Source organism: Pempheris klunzingeri, chromosome 24 (genome assembly GCF_042242105.1).
Source record: "Pempheris klunzingeri isolate RE-2024b chromosome 24, fPemKlu1.hap1, whole genome shotgun sequence".
Taxonomy (NCBI): Eukaryota; Metazoa; Chordata; class Actinopteri; order Acropomatiformes; family Pempheridae; genus Pempheris; species Pempheris klunzingeri.
In genome coordinates this window covers 13,712,891-13,726,436 of record NC_092035.1, presented here as the reverse complement: position 1 = coordinate 13,726,436, position 13,546 = coordinate 13,712,891, and the positions used below count along the sequence as shown (strand labels likewise).

Sequence of the window (13,546 nt, the reverse complement as noted above, 5' to 3'; positions counted from 1 at the left end):
TGTCTCCACCAGCATGTGATGCAACCTGCTCCCTCGCTGAAGAGAATATATCTCAGAGAGGAATTTTTGTTAAAATTTGTGTGTTAAGCTCTCAAAAAGATTACAAATAGGCCAGAGGGGTTACAAATAATAATCCAGTGAAGCTCCTAATGAGAAGATGGAAAGACAGTAAGCCTGTTAGATCCCAACTGATGAGGTATATACCTCCCTCTGTCTCCTCACTGCAAGGATCAAACACTTTATGCTCTCATCTCAGTGTAACATCTTAGGCTGTATACTTAAAGCAACAGCTTGACAGCAGGTTTCATAAAGAGTACAAAAATTGGGTCGACTGGTAAGCCATATGATTTGGCGGAGAGGCAACATATTAAGGAGCATCTCCGTGCAGGCAGTAGGGTAGGACAGGATGCACATAGCTGCTCATGTCTTTGTATTGACAGACGTGTAATCTGGACTGTGCACACGGTGAAAATATTAATTTTGTCAATTTGCGGTGCGCAACATCCATGTCCAAGATGTCCATGCGACACACGACCACTGAATCAGTCAAAATGTGGGTCATTTTGAAAAACGGAGGTATTGAACATGAATCATACTATGTCGTCCTAACTGTGCCCGATTTATTCTAAAGAGAAATAACATTAGGTGACAGACCGGCAGTCCATTCAGCTTAGATTCAACAGTATATGAAATTGGACATGAATACAACACTGTCTCTTGAGCCTTACCGTTGGTAAGAGCGGCTCCATTTGAGCTCCTTGATCCGTGATGTCCATCTTTTCTTCTCCTTGGCTTCACAATAGGCAAGTCGTGATGCGCTACTCCGCTTCAGTCAAACGCTGGTTGAAAACAAGGTTGTGATTTCCTCTTTTTTTTTTTTCCTCTTCTCCCCCCCTCCACCGCTCACATTCACCGGCCGGGTTCTTACAAATGGAGGTGGCAGCACAGCATTCCCGTCCTGCCCTACATAATTTACGCATGGAGGAGGGAGGCAGCGCTTCCCATGACACGCGTTCAGCCCCGGACGCGGCGGCGATGAGGCGCACAAGTGAGACGCGGAGCTGTGTGCACCCAGGAATTCAGTTCTGAGGATTAATCCCCACTAAACGCGTATTTACAGCCACATAAACAGACATACGTGGATATAGTTTAGGGTCAAAGGAGTGTACGCTCTCACATCAGAATATCATGGAATGGGTAATATGAGTGCCACTTAATTGTGAATTTAAAGCGACCTGGCGTTTCATCCATAGGGTCTCTCCATCATGTGCCACAATCTAAACACTATAGGGTCCCTTAGTATATGAGGTCAGATCCCTCCTGATAGAAAGCAGCAGTAGCCATACAACCATGTTGCAGTGCCTCCTGAATGAAGGCAGCTACCCATGTGGAGTCTCTCAAACACTGGCCTGCGCCACACAGGCCTCTCTGTTAGAGCAGGCTGAAATCAGCAGCCATCATTATGATCTGAATCTGTGCTCGCATCAGCTGCAAATCCATAATGTATGACATTGCATCTGGTGTTATTGGTGACAAATGCACGCCGCAGTAACGCGCTGGCCAGCCCAACGTTATTTCTAGCTGCGGCACGCGATGATGCGCCGGCATCAGCATCCACATTACACAAGGATGCTGCAGCGGAGATGTTTATACACTGGCGCCCCCCTGTGGTGAAACACAGGAAGTGTCAATTAGACTAAGTGCAATTAGTGCCGCACTGCAAATAGCAATGGCTGAAAAATCATTAGAATTTGATTTAATCACAATGCAACTGTGTTATAACTGTATAACAAGAATAGATTAATATCAGTGAGATAGCAGACAAAGATGCTGCAATATAAATGTGTTAATGTGATTAAGTTACCAGAGTAATGATTAAGTGGATTTTAGCCTGATTACCAATAAGTCAAGGGCAGAGATTCCCCAAGATGGTCCGCAGAGCCTCCAGGGTGCACAGGCTTCACCATAGAAAACTGAGAGGTGATCATTTTACTCTCTGTGTAACTGTGTAAAGTACAACATGGCTTATTAATTAGCTTTATAGCGCTTTCTCCTGCAATCTGGACCCAATCACCAGATCACAGTCACCAAGTGGAAGATGGGACTGCGTGGCTCACGGCCACAACAACACGGATCACTGACTTAAAGACTTTTGGGTGGGGGGGGAACACCTCGGTCCATCCACCTGGCACCGGCACCTGGTGAGAGAGGAGTCAGGATGTTGTTGTTGATCCGGATCCGGATCCGCCCAGCCAGGCGTCACAGCACCGACAAGATGGCCGAGAGTACGGGACGAAAGTGAGGGAGGAAACAAAAACACTGGCGAGCTATCCTTGCCGCGGATGCCAGACGTGTGGGGCGGCAGAAGACAAGTGAAAGCAACGATAAAAGCCCGGTGATCGGTGTGTTGGCGGCTCAGTCGTGCGGGTGACATTCGCGGCATGCAGACAGATTGTGCTCAGAGGCTCCGCGCTGACGGAACGATTGTCGGGTTGTCTGCGTTGGCTAGCTAGCTAGCGAGCTAACCATGTTAGCTAGCTGACAACACCGTTAGCGAGAGAATACGCTTTGAGAAAGTGACAGTAAGGTGATTCTGACAATAAATAGGCGTTGCTACTTCTTCGTGTCTGAGAATTTAAATTTGTCGCAGCAGCATAAACTTCCTTGAGCGGGAAATCGGATTTAACGCAGTAGTAAACGCTTAGCCAGCTAGCAAACTAACATTGCGGATTTCTTGTTTGCAGCTCCTGAGTTAGCATTAGCAGACGGCTGTTAGCTTGCTCAGCTGTTTTGGATGACTTGGGGTTGCTCCGACACAGGAAAGGTACACCAGCGTGTGTGGGAGGACGTTTTCCTCTCTACATAACGGTACCTGAGTCGGTTCCCAGTAGGCCCAGTGTACCCAGGCGTCCTGGAGGAGTGCTCACACCGACGGCACCACAGCCGGGACTGTAAACACCAGTGAAGCCGGGGAGACCTCAGCCCTATCCAGCCAGCATCACCATGGCCCACTCTCCCGTTCAGGGTAACCTGCCGGGGATGCAGGTAAGACAAATGTCTTTTGAGTTCACTCTGCAGTGAATAGTTGAGGTCAGTGCCAGAACAAAATGTTCACCCTGTGGCTCCCTGCTGCGGGCTTGTGCTCTGCACACCTATCCAACTCTGGGGCGTTTGGGACTCAAAGCACACCTCGTAAAATCAAGGATCTCCAAGATCATGATGCACCCAGCTGGCGCTCATTGCTGCAAAGTGAGGAGGGCGAATCAGTGCCCGGCGTGTAACTGATGTCACAACTGATAGAAATACATTAATTATGAAGCAAGCTAAACATAGTTGCTATGTACGGGACGTTAGTTAGTTATTTGCGCATTGAGCACTAAATTCCGATTTTTCAACCATGACTTGAAAGCAGTAGAGCTCTCTGGGCCTCCTGTACAAAGAAACTATTATGCACACATGAGCCTTGTTCTTGCCTCTGCTGCTATCTTTAGGATTTTGCCTATAGGGGATAATTGTGTTGGGTAGATAACTGGAGGAGATAAGTGTTCCTAATGTAAACTGCCTCATGCACCAGATTATATTCCCTGTGCAGCCGATTTCTCCGGTCTGGAAGTAAATGCATGCAGATTCAGTATCTCAGAGGCGGAGAAGCTGCTGGGATTTTGGCACCTATTAAAGGAGTCCATTTAGAGCATAATAACTCATGCTAAGGTGTAAAGGAGTTTTGCTGCCAGTCAGGTGAAGATTGCTCCCAGTGATTGTTCTTAAATTAAATTGCAGGCCTCAGAGGAAAGTGCATTCAAAGGCTTAGCTTGTCAGGTGAATTTTCTAGCAATATGTTCACATTCGAAAGACTGGTTTAAGGCTACAGCTACCAATTTAAGATATAAAGCTGGCAGCAACATCTCACTGGAAGCTCTTGTTCCCAAATCAAAGCTTCTAATTGTTTTAATGAATTATGACTCATCACTTTGTCGCTCCTTCGTCTTTCCTGCACCACACTTTCTGTTAAGGGGAATCACTGTTTCATTTCTTGAATAAATCTCTTTCATGGATCTCCACCGGTGACATAAGGATCGCTTCTTGCGTAAGGCAGCCGGTACATTTTTAGCCATCTCAAAATGGGCATATTGACCCTTTCTCTGCTCGAAAAAGAGGTCATAAAAGGAAGTTGTTTTTGTCAGCGCCTGCTCTTGTGTTTTCCACATAACAGCCTCTGGAGAGTTCAGTCATTTTACTTCACTTCCTGCAGAGCTCAAGTAGGTTGCTTTCATTCAACGCTCGGATACACATGCTACAGTGTGTTACCCCAGAAAAGGTGCAATTTCGGCTTGTCCTTGGATTCACTGAACTCCCTGTCAGCATTTTCCCTGATTAATAAACACCTCAAAGGTCCGTCTGAGGTTTTTTTTTTTTTTTCTAATTACTGACTATCCTAACAAAGTGTGAAATCATGCAATAGTACTTAGTTTGTCTCTCCTGTCCTTACGGCCTCAGAAGGAGTCATAATTATGTTGCAGAGTGCCAACAGCCCTTTTTGGCTGTAACAGGAATATGATGTTAGATTTTTCATCATTGCATCCCAGCACAAACTGGCTCACTTACCTCCACCACCTAATCTGTCCAAACCCAGTAGGAAATAACCAGGACAGAGGGCGTAGGTACGGGTAAACTATAGTTTAATTTCCTTATTATTTTTTTTGCAGAATACCCAAATAGTTAATATTGATATTGTCAGCATAACAGTAATATCGTACGTCACAACAAGGTGTGTATGAAGCTGCATCAGCCCTTTGCAGGCCTGCTGTTGGCAGAGTCGGTATTTGAAGGTGGGCATTGTGGTCAGACAGAACTGTACTACAACACTGAGGCGTCGCTGCAGTCGATACTAAAGAATCACACCGGGAAAGCTGGTAAAAGTTACTTTTAGCTTCTTTATGGAAATCTTGAAGTCATATAAACAATATCCGCTTTGCTTTCCCCCACTATGCTTCTATCTGTTTATATTATTGGAATTATCTCAGTTGTGGCCTGTAGGTTAAGCAAAATGAGACTTTGGAAGACTTGCGGTTGGATTCTGACAAAGACTTTTCGTAGACTAATTGATCAGTGGAGAAAATGATCAGCAGACAAAGAAATCCAAAAATTGAAAATGTTATTTTAGGAGCATACTTTTTGTTATTTAAATTCTTTTTAACCTGCATGTTATCCAATGTTGCACTCTTTCCCTTTCATTCTCCTGTGTCTTTCTCTCTGTGTACACAAACACAAGGTGTTGAAATGAATGAATTAATGTTTCCTGGAAGAATGGCACCCTGCTGGTGTTTCCTATTTGCTCCCAACATTCAGTTTCTTTTCAAACATTCCTTTTTTCTTTCTTTTTTTTTTTTTTTTTTAAATCCGCCTTCCCTTTCCTCCCCTGCTTTGTCCCCCCCCCTCCCATCACCGCCAGAATGCCAAAGTGGACCCGGAGGAGCTGTTCACCAAGTTGGAGCGCATTGGCAAGGGTTCGTTTGGCGAGGTGTTCAAAGGCATCGACAATCGCACCCAGAAAGTAGTTGCCATCAAGATCATAGACCTGGAGGAAGCGGAGGACGAGATCGAGGACATTCAGCAGGAGATCACAGTGCTGAGCCAGTGTGACAGCCCCTTTGTCACCAAGTACTATGGCTCATACCTGAAGGTAAGGCCATAGGCAATGTAGTCATCATTAAGAGTTTTAAGATCAGTATTTATTCAAACCTCCAAATCAGCAAATGGTATGAGACATAAAAGGATTTCTCTTCCTCTACCCACTTTTTCTCTGCATAATCCTAAATTAAAGAGGGATTAGCCCCAGATGACTTCAGACGCCCACCAAGCCCTCATTAGTATCATCATGTCTTGTTTGGGAATGCACCTAGCTCTTGGCTCCTCACAATAAGCCAATAACCATTTAAATCAACAAGCTGTCAATACCTGTACTTCTGCTCATCAGCGGCAGCTCACGCTCTTGTCTTTTGTCCGTCTCCACTGTTCCAGGACACAAAGTTATGGATCATCATGGAGTACTTAGGAGGAGGCTCGGCGTTAGATTTGGTAAGTGAGTTCTGCTTCGTGTTGTTGTTTTCGCTGTCTTTAGTGAATTTTTCACTTGATGTTGCTGACTCTTAACCTCAGTTCCTGGGTCAGTCCCCCCTCCCCGCAGGGACACATGTCCTGACTAAACCAGGACATGGTCTGATCATGGTCACCTGCTCAGCTGAATCAGACACCCTCTCGTCTTGGATCAATGGATCGATTAAATGTATTTTCTCGATGACATAATTCACGTAATCTCCTCACTCCTTAAACACTTGACCTTTACTGTGTGATGAAGTATCTCTGCTAATTTTCCCTGAAGTTCTTTGACCTTATTTTGCAAAAACATGACGAGAAATGCTGAATTTGCGTTTCCTGTTCCTGGATTATTGTGTGATTTGATTAGTTTCGGGAATACCCACACACTCTATTTAACCAAGGTCTGTGGGATTTAGTTTGTGGTGCTCAGAGCGCCAAAAAAAACTAGGAACAGTTTCTTTTTTCACAAGGGGATGCACCTGGTAGGCATATTCAATAGAAAAACAGAAAGGAAGAGAGAAGGGAGAAAAGATTGTTCATAGCAAAGTTGTGAGTAACCATGAGGGCATTGTTATTGGTTGTTGTGTCTTTTAAATATGAGTTGTAGGTGCTTTCAGTGCCAATGACCAAGAAAAGTATAGTATATTTTAGGTGAAGTGCTCCTTTAATCTGAGTCAAAGTTGTGTTTTAGGCGCTGGATGAGTTAGTCATTGCTATTGCTCTGCTGTCAGCCCTGTAGTAGTAATAATCATCTACCCTGAGGCTCAGCAGACCCCCACAGCTCATGGCCTGTGTTTGTTTGTCCTTCTAAAGATGGAGCCTGGAGCTCTGGATGAGACCCAGATCGCCACGATCCTGAGAGAGATCCTCAAGGGGCTGGAGTATCTGCACTCCGAGAAGAAGATCCACAGGGATATCAAAGGTAGCTGAGCTATTAGAGGACGCAGGTTTCAGCTGACTAAATGGCGTCAGTGTGCACACACACAAATATCACATAGCACGTTAATGGTATTGACATCCACTTATGGTTTCATTCATTATATAGTTTGTATTTCATCGGGAAGCTGAGCCGAACACTGCAGCTAAAAGGCTTCTGACAGTCGTTCCCTCTTTATTAAATAGATAGCAGATAAATGGCTTTGACAGACATGTCGGAAGATGAGTTTCTCACTCTGTGTTCTCTCCCATCCCCCCCCACAGCTGCCAACGTGCTGCTGTCCGAGCAAGGAGAGGTGAAGCTGGCAGACTTCGGTGTGGCGGGACAGCTCACCGACACGCAGATCAAACGCAACACCTTTGTGGGCACGCCCTTCTGGATGGCCCCCGAGGTCATCAAACAGTCGGCCTATGACTCGAAGGTACGGTCAAAGACGTGTCGTATTCATTTACGCTCTGCACTCCGTTAAATCGATTTGCTTTCCTCTGGCAGAAAAGCACTTTGAAACTGTGGGCAACACCCTGCTCAAGTTATGTTGTTGACACTGAGTAGGACAGAAAGCAGGAGCCTCTGTATATTTACGCTACACCCACACACATCGGCTGCACATGTGCATTAAAATAACAATCAATTGAACTCAAGATGCTTTCCATAAAGAGCAGGTCTAGACCAAACTCTTTGATTAAGAGAGAGACCCAACGATTCAGGAATTCAACATTAAAGATCCAAGAGTCCCCACATGAGCAGCTTCAGAGCACAAACTCTCCCTTTAAAATACTGCATATGGCCTTGAAATTAGGGCATCCATCCATGTATGAGGATACAATAAAGACAGAGAGAGAATGGGTCTGGTCAGTGGACAGCGAGGACCTGAAAGGTGAAAGCTCACTCTGCCTTATTTTAAAATGAGTGAATGGATGATTTCAGCATGAACTGACTACTGAACATGATTTACTACAGTGGTTCTGTGCTGTTTTCTGTCCAATATTATTATCCAGGACCCACGCAAGAACTTCAGAGAATTCTTTTCTAGTTGAACTGTGATAGAGAAATCAGAAAGTAATTGATACTGAAGGGATCCGTAAATGTTGTTGCAACATTCCCATTACCTCTCTTAGTCGCTTCAAGTATTCATTATCTAGCAAGCATCCAGCTGGCTAACGAGGGCCGCTTTGTCTCAAGGTGTCTCTTGAGCTCACTTGGCTTCGTTTGACACTGTTTTCACTGCAGATGAGGTGTTCAGCTGTGGGACACCACACACACCTGGCAGAAGCCAAGTCGCTTTCACTTTGCAGACACGTTTCAGTCCTTTGGCCAGCTCAGAGGGTTGTTAAGGACCGAGATGTATCAGCATTTCTTTGAGGTCTATCTACAGCGACGAGTCTTTTCTCATCACTGTGGACCTGGAAAGTGTGTCGTGTTCACCATCATCATTCATCATCCTGATTTTGATGCTCATTGCTCATCTCTCACATTTTAAACAACTTAAAGATGCAGTTAACATAATTGTTGTCACATATTTTGATGTGCTGAGACATAATCAGAGTGCAAAGAGAGCAGTACTGGCCCGTCTTTAAAGGGAGTGTTGGTCCTGCCAGTGGCCTCACTGTGTTCACACTGATGCACACGTGGTGGTGATGCTGCAAGAAATGCAGGAATGTGCCAGCAAGAAACCACGGATGTAAACAAATCAGCCGCAAATGTTCAGTGAGGAAGGAAATGGACACACTCAATGAGCCTTTCTCAGAAGCTGTGAGAAACTCCACTCGGCACCTGTAAGGCACCCCAGGGTGCCTCAGCACTCACTTTGGGAACCACCGATCTTCAGCGTGCCCTTTTCTGTTGAGGGGCAGTCATTTCTGGCAGCCTGTGACTGACTTTTAGAATGAAGTCAGTCTATTTTTTGGCTGCTTTCCTGCGCTTAGTCAGGTAGTTATTTTGAGCACAGTTGCCACCTCTGGTGAAGGTCAAGGATTTCGACAGAGGTTCTGCTCAGATTCATTTGCTGCACTTAAAACAAGTGCCTCTCAACAAGTTTCAGCGTTAAAAGCAGAATTTGAAGTAAAAAACAATATAGATTTAGGAGGATATGGCTGAGGGAGGTCAGAATGATAGAAGAGGGAGTGGATCACTGAGGATAGTCGATGAGCTTCTGTTTTTGTATGAATATGATTTATGGTATTCTGAAAGTTGTCTCTCTGTGCATTCCAGGCCGATATCTGGTCTCTGGGCATCACAGCCATCGAGCTGACAAAAGGCGAGCCCCCCCACTCAGAGCTCCACCCCATGAAAGTTTTATTCCTCATCCCAAAGAACAACCCGCCCACGCTGGAGGGCAACTACAGCAAACCGCTCAAGGAGTTCATCGAGGCCTGTCTCAACAAAGAGCCCAGTTTTGTAAGTAGCTTTTATACATTTAAGGATTTGTTTTATGTCTGCGCGGGTGACTCAGACTTTGAGAGCGCTTCCCCCGACTCCATCACGTGCTCATCTCACCCACATTTCCCACAGAGGCCAACTGCCAAAGAGCTGCTGAAGCATAAGCTAATCGTTCGCCATGCGAAAAAGACCTCCTACCTTACAGAGCTGGTGGACAAGTACAAGAGGTGGAAGGCAGAGCAGTCTAGAACCACAGAGTCCAGCTCTGATGAGTCCGACTCGTAAGTCTGATACCATCTTCCTCACTTTAAGCTACTCATGTATATTCTCCTTTTGTTTTCACTGCCTACTATGATGCCAGTGCCTCAGTAGATCTGACACAAACACATTGAGCCGAGGGAGAGGAGCTTCCTCTGTGCCGCTCCTCCTCCTCCTCCTCCTCCTCCTCCTCCTCCCACGTTTGCTATGACGAGCTCTGAGCGTTTCACATGCGCGACTGCATTGCTCACCCCGATAAATGTTCCAAGACTCTTCAATATCTGTCCAATCAGAGAGCAGGACGGCCAGGCGTCAGGCGGGAACGACTTTGGCAGCGACGACTGGATCTTCACCATCCGAGAGAAGGACCCCAAGAAGCTGCAGAACGGGGAGGGCCAGTCGGGGGCAGCAGACCAGGTGAGACATTTGTGCATCGCAATTGCATCATTATTTAGGCTCTGGATTCTGAATTGATGAAGAGAGAACACATGTTCAGATAATGTGCACTACTTTCTCCACAGACAAAAGACATTCCAAAGAGGCCTTATTCACAGAGCCTGGGCACAGTCATCTCTCCTGCGTTAGCTGAGGTAAGAAGCTCCATCTGGATCACCTGCAGAAGCAATCACACTATTGTACTCTGATTGGACACTGGACCGGAGGATCAAATTAGATCTCACATCTTGTCTGCCTCTTATCATTTCAACCAAATCTCTGCGCCTTCCTGCTCGCTCCCAGCTGAAGGCGAGGCAGGAGCAGGTGAATGGGAACCCCATGGTCCTGGATGAGCTGAGGGAGGCCATCCTGCTGGCTGAGGAGGCCTACCCCGGCATCTCCGACTCCCTGGTGGCTCACATGGTCCACAGGCTCCAGAGGTGACACCTGACTCTGACTCAGAACCCTTACCACCGTAATGTTTTCATGCAGTAGATGATAATAATCTGCCTTTCTTGTTCTCTTCTGCAGTTTCTCCACAAGCAGGACGTCCTCCTCCTCCCCCTAGTGATTTGCTCTCTGCCCCAGCCCTGCTCTCCCAGGCCCCCACCCCTCCCAACACCACAGCCACATCAGAGGGTTAAAAGCCGGGGGTCAAGTCATTCAATACCAGCTGACCACGTTTGACCTCCGGCGCGGGGGGTGGGGCTTACACAGCCTGTACAAATTACTGGACTCCAAAGCGGAGGATAGCAGAGAAACTCTGGAGAGCTTCTTTTAGCCACATATGAGAGGAGAAGTTCGGGGGGCAGCAGAGCCCGAGGGATCGGCTGTGACGGGACAAGACTCAAAGTCAGAGCAGCCCACCAGAAAAACAGCAGCAGCCACGTCGGACTCCGGGCTCTGTACGTGCGAGGCCTCTCCAGCCTCACACCACGGAGTCTCCACGTGGGATTTGCTCGACGAGGAGCCGAAAGTCTCCCCCCCCCTCCCCTCCCAAATCCCAGACAAGACTTCAGTCCCCCTCTTAATGCAGGCGTCATATCCCCAGAACCTCTGAAAGCATGCTTGATGAACCTGCAGGGATATTATTTCAGTGTGCAAGCTGCGTGTGTGTGTGCACTACATGTGCGGGCACCTGCGAGCGTGTTCTGTGTGTGCGTGCACGTGTGCTCTCGCGTATGTAAGACTCCCTGTTAAGGCAAATTGCAGCATTCTTAATGAAACCTCAGGTAAAGTGCTTTAAGTGGACTTTGTCCTCCGAGGCAGTGGGAGGAGGGGGTGGGGTGGGCGGGGTGGGGGTGGGGGGGTCGCCATGCTGTACATCATCACGAGTTGTCATTTGCGGGAAATGAATCACTGTGTACAAAATGGTCATGCACATTTTGTAGATACTGATAATGTTTAAAAGTAGATATTTAAATATTTCAAAAGTTACTCCAAGAGACGGAACAGAAAATGCCTTGCCTTTTTGAGATACACGCATCTACGTTGTGGCATTTCATCGAAGGGTTAGTTTTCTTTTACTTGTCAGTGAGTGAAATTCAGTATTCATCAGTGTTTTCTTTCTAAGTGGCTGAGCTCCAATCTTCCATTTCAGTCAGCTGCTGAATCATCGAACTAACCACGTTACTAAGCTTACTTTGTTTAGAGACAGAAGCTTTTCCTTTGTTTTTGTAGTCGGGGGGGAAAGCTCTCTCCTGTGCTTATGTTAAGACAATTTTGAAATTGTTTAGGACAAGAATGAAGGTGGATCTGTGTCGACAGTGGCTCCTGAATGAGAATCGTTCAGCGGAGCCGTGGACAGTCACGAGTGGGAACCACTACGGGCGGCTGAATGCCGATGTCACGTGAAGTATTATTTTTCCTCGGCTTGTAACTTATCCTTAGCATTACTTCAAAAAACGAAAGTGGAGGCAGAGGAACAACTGGCGAGGACCATCGTAGTGACGCCATCATCGCACATGACACTCGCTCACAGCCAAACAAAACCGTAGATCAGGACGAGCCAAGCTGCAGAAATCAACGCCATCCTTATTTCCCCGCTCCAGACATTTCTGTTCTCACTTCCACACCACGCTAGAAGTGCCATGTCCTCTTTTACGCTTTCACCAGATGTTTGTAGTATGATTTGCACCTTTTTTTTTTTGTTTTGTTTTTTAAAAACATTTCGGATCAGTTTTTTGCACTTTGAAAGTGTGTCAAGTATTTAAATAAACCTGTAAGAGGGGAAAACAAAAACAAAAATGAAAAAAGTCGCTAATAGCCATGTTTTACTATATATGTTTACTTAAGGGTTCCAGAATTTACTACTGTGCTAATGCAGCAATAATGTTGAGGAGTTGCATCAAGACGCACTTGTCAACACAGGGATTGAAAGAAATTAAGAAATATCTGATATTTTTATAACTGCAAAGAGTTAAGTATGGAAATATGGAATGCTTTATGGATATGGGCACCTGCCTCCGGCAAAAAATATCTATACCTTACAGAAAACATATGCTACGGAAATAACTACAAAATGTGTACATTTGGTCTCCTTTATCATAGCTGACAGTTTATAGTACTGTATATAATCTTTGCTTGTGTCATTTGAGAATTCCCAAGTTAAATGTAAGCTCCTTGTAAGCTTTCAAAGTGACATGAGAAATAAAGATCTAATGCTAACTGAGAACTTTGTGTCACACACGTCTCATTTCCTGGAGGTGGGTGACTTTTCACGCAGCACCATCGGATCAACATTTTAATTTACCCAGTCCTGGTAAATTCTCTTAAACATCCATTAAAACTAAAACTATCTGTACTCTGTGTTTAGAGCCTATTAGTAAATGTTAGCAGGCTAACAGTCGAAGCTCAGAACACGGTGAATGTTACACCTGGTAACATCAGCATGTTAACATTGTTAGTGTGCCTAAGTGCAGCCTCGCAGAGCCTCTTGTATTAATGCCAAAAAAATCTCTGGATCCACTTCCTCAAATGTGAACGGGTCCTCTATTTTAGTAAATTAGAAAATAAAACAACTGGAGTCCCAGGTGTGTGTGAAAGGTCAACATAAGCCACAGAAACATGATAAGATTTCATTAGAAAACTCCTATAATTTACTAAATCTTAGCAGCGTCCATTAAATATTTAGTTCGGGGCAGTCCTCATTCTTGTGTCAACTGTTCGCTGTAAATGCAAAAGAAATGTATCTGACATAACGCCATTGTTAGGGTTTGGAGAAACTATACGTGTGTTTATGGGCAACAACAGGTTGCAGGCATCTTTATTGAAAACCTCGGTGAGCAGGTCACAGTATAATCTGAGTTTGTAAATGGAGTACGATTAAACATTTTCTGACTGAATGAGCAGTCTTTGGTGTTAGATTTTACCCTGGAGCAGATGAGAACATCATATATATATAAAACAGCGACAATATTTTACAATACATACAACACT

The 13,546-nt window shown here is 45.4% G+C and overlaps 1 protein-coding gene and 1 long non-coding RNA gene across 3 annotated transcripts; both read left to right on the top strand.

Annotated features, from left to right (window-relative positions):
- The first annotated feature begins 2,271 nt into the window (after positions 1-2,271).
- On the top strand, positions 2,272-11,380 carry stk24b (serine/threonine kinase 24b (STE20 homolog, yeast)). 2 transcript variants are annotated; one of them, XM_070855420.1, is made up of 12 exons: positions 2,272-2,402; positions 2,820-3,045; positions 5,453-5,683; positions 6,022-6,078; positions 6,913-7,021; positions 7,300-7,457; positions 9,248-9,433; positions 9,548-9,696; positions 9,967-10,090; positions 10,195-10,263; positions 10,412-10,548; positions 10,640-11,380. In XM_070855420.1, the coding sequence occupies exons 2-12, from the start codon at positions 3,004-3,006 to the stop codon at positions 10,674-10,676; spliced, it is 1,299 nt and encodes a 432-aa protein (XP_070711521.1). In that variant the 5' UTR covers positions 2,272-2,402; positions 2,820-3,003; the 3' UTR covers positions 10,677-11,380. The 2 variants fall into 2 exon arrangements, with proteins under 2 accessions (XP_070711521.1, XP_070711520.1); XM_070855419.1 differs by having other exon boundaries at positions 2,272-3,045.
- A 1,547-nt stretch (positions 11,381-12,927) lies between these two features.
- Positions 12,928-13,545, top strand: LOC139223496 (uncharacterized). The gene is made up of 3 exons (XR_011586009.1): positions 12,928-12,987; positions 13,025-13,417; positions 13,460-13,545. It is a non-coding gene; the product is annotated as an uncharacterized lncRNA (long non-coding RNA).
- Position 13,546: the final 1 nt, after the last annotated feature.

Bases quoted from the DNA above. Each gene is read 5' to 3' on its own strand.
- stk24b (XM_070855420.1), top strand. From the start codon at position 3,004: ATGGCCCACTCTCCCGTTCAGGGTAACCTGCCGGGGATGCAG. The intron at 6,079-6,912 runs GTAAGTGAGTTC...GTCCTTCTAAAG, and splicing joins GAGGCTCGGCGTTAGATTTG to ATGGAGCCTGGAGCTCTGGA. The intron at 7,458-9,247 runs GTACGGTCAAAG...TGTGCATTCCAG, and splicing joins AGTCGGCCTATGACTCGAAG to GCCGATATCTGGTCTCTGGG.